This window comes from Puntigrus tetrazona, chromosome 21 (assembly GCF_018831695.1).
Source record: "Puntigrus tetrazona isolate hp1 chromosome 21, ASM1883169v1, whole genome shotgun sequence".
NCBI classification, from domain to species: Eukaryota; Metazoa; Chordata; class Actinopteri; order Cypriniformes; family Cyprinidae; genus Puntigrus; species Puntigrus tetrazona.
Genome location: NC_056719.1, coordinates 17,709,828 through 17,716,310, shown reverse-complemented (window position 1 = coordinate 17,716,310; position 6,483 = coordinate 17,709,828). Strand labels below are relative to the sequence as shown.

The following is a 6,483-nucleotide window of genomic DNA, read 5'->3' as shown; positions in this document are numbered from 1 at the left end:
AAAAGGTTATGCATGACTTAGACCTTCTCACTCTGATGCTGAAGTGAAGTTGGTTCACAAAATCAAAACTGTGTAATTATCTGTTTAAAAAACACCCTCCGTTTATGAATTTCTAAATTATGAATACGTGGGCTGCAGCTCGTGACAAAACTAGACCTTACTTGATCTTCTGGGTTGTCTATGAAAGCCTGTAGACTGATCTGAAGGACTGTTTTTGGAGTGGAAATTGAAAGGAAGTGACATCAGTGCACTCCCGAAAGCCTCTCATCCATCATGACACGTGAAACGAATGCTTGAGCAACGCACGGGTTAATTACAGAAGAGATATGACACGGTATATCGTGCCTTGAACTATAGTCTCACACTATACAGTCTATAAAATAACTAGTTTATTTTAATTAGCACATCAGTGCGATCAGATGCTTTCTCCCCACTGACACTTTTGTTATTTAGAGGAAATCATATTGATCTAAACTTAGATCTAAGCAGCGTCTGGATGTTTGCTAACAATGTGTCTCTGCAACGATGTTTCCAACTTCTTTTACTTCTAAGAAAAGGACAGAAAAAGAGCATTGCTGTGAGTATACTGTATAATATTAAACTAATATAAATAAAAAACATAGTAGTGTCTCAGTTGTACCAAAAGGAAATCTGAGTGTTCTTAATAAACATATACACACACACACACACACATATTATATATATATATATATATATATATATATATATATATATATATATGACCCTGCTCCCAGACCTGTACATCATCTTACTTTTCATACAGTACACTGTTGAGAAACTCCCAAAAATTAAAGATATTGGTCCAAAACTGCACGAGTGCATATGTGCTTTCACACAATTGTTCAGGAAATAAAAAAGTTGATAATGCATTTTTTTATTATATTTTCCTTTTGCTCAGTTTTGTCTGCAAAAATGTTACCTATAAAGCCACAGCGGGACTGTTGCGTGTTTTGAAAGAATCATGTGAACCAGTGATTTAAAGACCCGTTTATACCGTTTACTGAATTCCTGAACGAATCAGCTAATTAATTAAATGAATAAATGAGTCATATATATACATACACACATTTATATATATATATATATACACACATCTCTGTATTAGTAATCACATCAGAAGCAAAGATGTCACATTTTATATTAAAATGTCTCCCTGATTTTTCAATTTCCTTCTGAAGGTGGTTCTCTCATATGAAGCTAAAGGAAATGTCTCTACAGGCCAATATTAATATTGGCAAAGAGAGGCTCATCTTGTGAGCCGAGCTTGTTTTCTCCTGCTGACACAGGGCTCTCTCTGTTCTGTTCTGGGTTCTACACTAAAGGGTGAGCTCTACTTTAATTCTATTCAGTAGAAATACTGATTCTGTATTTTTGCGATATCACATTCACTGTTACTATTCATTTTTTTTAGACGTCTCCCCAAAGATGCTGCTCAAATTCTCCCTGATTTTCCTGTCTCTGGCGTGTTGTAAGTAGACAGACTGACCTGTAATCGAGAAACTACAGAGTTTGGGTGACTTCAACTAATACAGACAGCATTCTAATCGATTTTTGCTTGTCGAGCGCCTTTTATGCATGGATTTTATGTCCAGAAAAACGAGTATGAAAAGTTGCTCTATTTTTTTTACAACACTTCTAGAAATGTTGCGACTGGCGCTTACTTCCTGTGCAGATATTAGCACATCTAAACAGTGAATTAGAATCAGAGTAAGATTCATTAGCGGAATATTTGCAACACAAATGCACTTTTCACTCAAACGGGCAGGCGTGCATCCTAAATAATGCCGTGTGCTGCGATAATAAAATACACATTTCTGGCATGCCTCTAAAGTGTCGTTTTCTGACAAAGAAAGTCATTTGAAATTGTGAGCCGATACGCAATTAGATATCAGCAGGTCGAGCTTTAGGAGAGTGACCACCATCTGAATCTGCTGTGCAGTCTGACTAATAGAGGGGCAAAGAAGCTTAAAAGCGTGTGTGGTGTAAGCCTTCTGTCATTCAGCAAGCTCTGTCTGTTCGTCTCATTTACTGTTGTCTGTCAAAAAGATTGCTGGCATGCCGATAAGGCCGAGGACAAGCAGCTTTCTTGTAAGCAGTCCCCGTAAGTGTTTTATGACACCTTGGGATGAGCGCACACTAGGTGTCGTGTGACTCGAGGAAGCCTGCGAGTCTCGGTCCGGGAAGGCTCTCTTCTCGAGGGAAGGAGCCTCCACCGACGTTCTCCGGGGTGCATTTTACAAAAATAGGTTTTCAATGCGTTGGGCTTCAGCATTAATGCACAAAGTTTAAGTTACGTACCCTTTACAGACGAAATGTAGAGAGAAGCGTGTGTATAAACGGATCGCCGATTTAAGAAAGTGCTCGTAATATGAAGAAACGAGCTTAAATTAAACTGAAGCCAACTTTAAAGTCGTAAATGAGCAGAAAGAGGGCCGTAGTGAGCGCCGTCACATACAGCAAAGAGCGTGGACACGTTTTATTGGAATCAAACGACTCTAAAGGCTGACTGAGGAAGTAATGCAGCAATAACGCTGTGATTAATGAGTCTTTCCACTTACCGACTTTCATAATTACACACATGCTGTCGAACAAGACCAAGAATAGATGTGTGCCACGGATCATTAGACAAAAGATTATCGCAATTTGTCATGAGCGTTTTTCAAATCCTGACCTCTCGTAGAGAACACAAAAATACTTAAAAATACTACGAGCTGCTCGTTGGTTAGTCTGCCCAAACTTTGCGTCGCGAGGCTCGGAAGAAGATCATTTGAAGAATGCTCCTAAACGAACAAGACGCTGTTCAGATTCGAGAATCGAGAGAGTTGTTGTGGGGGGAGATTCAATTTTACTTTTACATTTTTTCACATTTGGGCCAAAAAAAAAAAGAGAGGCAGCGTGACTATTATGCAGATTTCCTTTAAAATGTTAGAAAATTGCTCTCTCAGAGGCGCTATCACTGAAAGCAAAGCTCATTTCAGTCTGAAAAACTGCCAGAACGCTTTGAAAGCCAAGTTTATAGAGCGCCAATTCATTATTTTCATGCCTGGGGAAAGAAATGAACAACTAATCTGATCAAACTTCGACACACTTTGTAGCTAAATATTTTTTATGTTATGTTTACAGATTATATCGAATCTTACAGAAATGTGGTTTATGTCCAGGCATTTACTGAGCTTTATTATAAAACAGCTCCACCGTGAGCTCTGAGGTTGTTAAGGGATAGCATACGCTTCTCAAAAACCACTTCCACGGCACCCAGAGTCCCGAAGACATCAGCAGTCCTAGAAGACAGTCACTGTTACCACGGAAACAAAAACTACAGCGAGAGAGCCGCCCACTTCCACCAAGCGTTGCTAATAATCGTTCCCTACAGCAGGGCTTTACAAACCTCCGCATGCATTAACCTCAAAAACTGCTGAGGTCCACAGATGCATGCGTTTTACAGTAAAACTTCAAACACGCTGTATTGCATTTTATTTTAAACTTACTTAAAATCTGTATTTTTGTGTTGTGTTATCCTTTGATTAATTACATATTACAATTTATAAAAATTCACAGTCATGTCTTTTCCCCCTCTTCAAATCAAAGAAGCACAGCTGGGTTACAACACTCTTTTTTTCAATCACTGTGGGGATAATGTCATTTTTATTTTTTTTTTTTTAAATTTTATTTTATTAATTAATTTTCTGCTTTTAAATAGTATATTTTTTCCAGCACTAACATGACAAAAAAAAAAAGAAGCGGTCCCTACAACTAAAATTTCACTTTTTTTTTTTTTTATATAAAAGCTTTGCATTTATTGATGATACAGCGGAGCCAAAAATCATTTTCAAAAGTTTTCACACCAATGGCACCTACATTTGGTTTAGAAGCTACTGAGATTATAAATATTGTACAAAAATTATTATCGTCATCATAAGTTATCATTATTTTCTTAATAGCTGTGCTAAGTGATCATCTGACTATAGCTATAAGACACTGATTGTAGTAACTATATTTACAGTATAACCGTTTCATTTAACTACTTATAAAGAATGCATCCTTATTGGGACCAACGGCACCATGCGTTACACCTAATAGACACCTGAAAAAAAAGTTACAGAGCAGATCTGACGACTTTGAACTTACTGAGTTAGGTAGAAATGGTTTAGCTAATGAGGTACGAGAAGTTGTGCTGTAGTGTCCAAAGGTGTTTGGCAGTACATGCTCATAAACAACACAACCTCAAGTGCTCAAGAGTTTCTTCAGCTATGGGCAGTTTTGGTCTTGTACAACGCTTTATTTTAAGGTGTCCATGTTGCTAATATCATTAATTATGCATAATTAAGTCTAGGCCATATCCTAATCCTAAAATCTTGAGCAGGGGTGTCATTTCTGCTGGGGACGGAAAGGACATGTCATCATTATAATCAATTTTCCGAGTTGCACCCTTGATCCGTATAATAAGTGCATGTAGTTAATTAATATTTCTCACTTAGATGTATAACTGCACCGCAGATTGGGTGTGAAGTTAAAATATGCAATAAACAAGCCCTTCGTGGTAGAGCTCTTAAAACACTTCTCTTCTCCAGAACACACACGTGACTTATTTATCTTGTTTCCTCAGAGATGGCAGCATCCACAAGGGAACAGATATCGTGTGCGGTGATGACGGCATCGTCAATGCTCCTTTTTCTGGAAACCTGGCCGGTCCTGTTGAGAGAGCAGTGGGAGACTCTCTTCAATACGATGGCGTCAAACTCTACAACAAAGGGCACGTGACGCCGTCAATAAATATCAATGCATTTAGCAACATATTTCATTGCATTACATTTTGAATGAGCCGACACATGCATTTTACACCAGTATCGAATGAGATGCTATTTATTTATCTTTTTCCTCAGTGCATTGTGTGAAGATCTTCAACGTCCGGGGCTCTGTAGTTCAGGGAGAGGCCATGGGTTACCTGTTACCTCTGCAGGAGCGTTTTCCTGGCATCACCTCACACCTGGAGCTTCAGATGTGTGACGGCTCTGATCCCTCGCCCTTCATATGAGACGCCGTTCAATCGCTTCAGTCAGTTAAAAAGCGATTCGTAGCGCTTTCATTAGTGCATGGCGTTTAAATTGAATTTGAATAACATGACGTGACTGTTTTTACAAGCGATAAAATAATATATACTTTATGCAATCCTTTCATGAAGTATTTATTACGTAGAAATAAAGTGCCACAAGATGGCAGCATGAATCTACAGAACAGGAAATAACAATAAAATGTTTTATTATCATTGTTGTTATTATTATTATCATTTTTATCTCATATTATCTCATTGATTTAATTATTTATGAATTGTTATATATATATATATATATATATATATATATATATATATATATATATATATATATATATATATAAATAAATACATTTAGTCATTTTGCAGACGCTTTTATCCAAAGCGACTTACAATTGAGAGTACAAAAGGAGATTATATCTCAGACTGTGGTCTACAAAAAGATTTGCATTTAAATTGTAGTATTTTCAATAAGAAGACATTAAGACATTTTGTGTTTTGGCATCCACGTTTGCTGTTGCATCTCAGTTTTCTTTTCTCCAAATGATAATTTAGCACGCAAACAGGATGGCATCAAGGACAGCATCCCACCAAATGATATTTACTAAAGCTTCTGGCATCGGTTTTCTCATTAACTTTTTTTTTTTCTTTCGTTTTACACCGGCGTATTGAGATATACATGCAATTTGCATAGCTTACTTTGTTGTACAGTAGAATATTTATAAGGCTTGACATTGTAGTCCTTATGTTTGGTATTCCACACAGCTAATGCTTATTGAAAAAAAAATAATAATAAAAAATAAATAAAAAATAAATAAATATGGGGGCTCTACACACACACACACACACACACACACACACACACACACACACACACACACACACACAGAGAGAGAGAGAGAGAGTGAAAGCTGCAATTGTGCCAAAGGAAATTATTCTGCGCTTTTCCTTTAAGTTGTCCTGCTGGGTTGGTCTCGGATGAGCAAAATGACGAATCGTTACCATGGCGAAGGTTAACTCACATGAATATTAATTTAGTATTCCGGTTATCGTCAAGTCGCGTACTCTCATTAATATTCATAAGCTGGTCATTCGCCATGCATATGGAATAATTAATTCGGCAGCTAGTAAACGCCCACTTACCGACGTCTGCCTTTGAGCCAATCAGTTAAGGTCATTCGGCGAACGTGTTTAATATTCATAGGTCACGCGTTCCCATGGCTGACGCGCGACTGCGTTGAGCTGGTCGAATTAGAGTCGGTGAAGCTGGGATAGGCTGAGGTTCTCGGTCAGACTGCAGGAAATCCGACGTGGACTATAAACCCGCAAGAAACGGACAGACAAACAAGCGAATGAGCAGAAGTCGATGCGGAGAAAGCGGCCAGATCTTCTTTCGCGGAAAGAGCAGC

General features: G+C 37.9%; 1 protein-coding gene across 1 annotated transcript; it reads left to right on the top strand.

Moving 5' to 3' along the window:
• The first annotated feature begins 4,175 nt into the window (after positions 1 to 4,175).
• LOC122326387 (myeloid protein 1-like) lies at positions 4,176 to 5,056 on the top strand. Its single transcript, XM_043221247.1, has 3 exons — positions 4,176 to 4,180; positions 4,628 to 4,773; positions 4,905 to 5,056. Exons 1-3 carry the CDS (start codon positions 4,176 to 4,178, stop codon positions 5,054 to 5,056), a joined length of 303 nt encoding a protein of 100 aa, XP_043077182.1.
• The last annotated feature ends 1,427 nt before the right edge of the window (positions 5,057 to 6,483 follow it).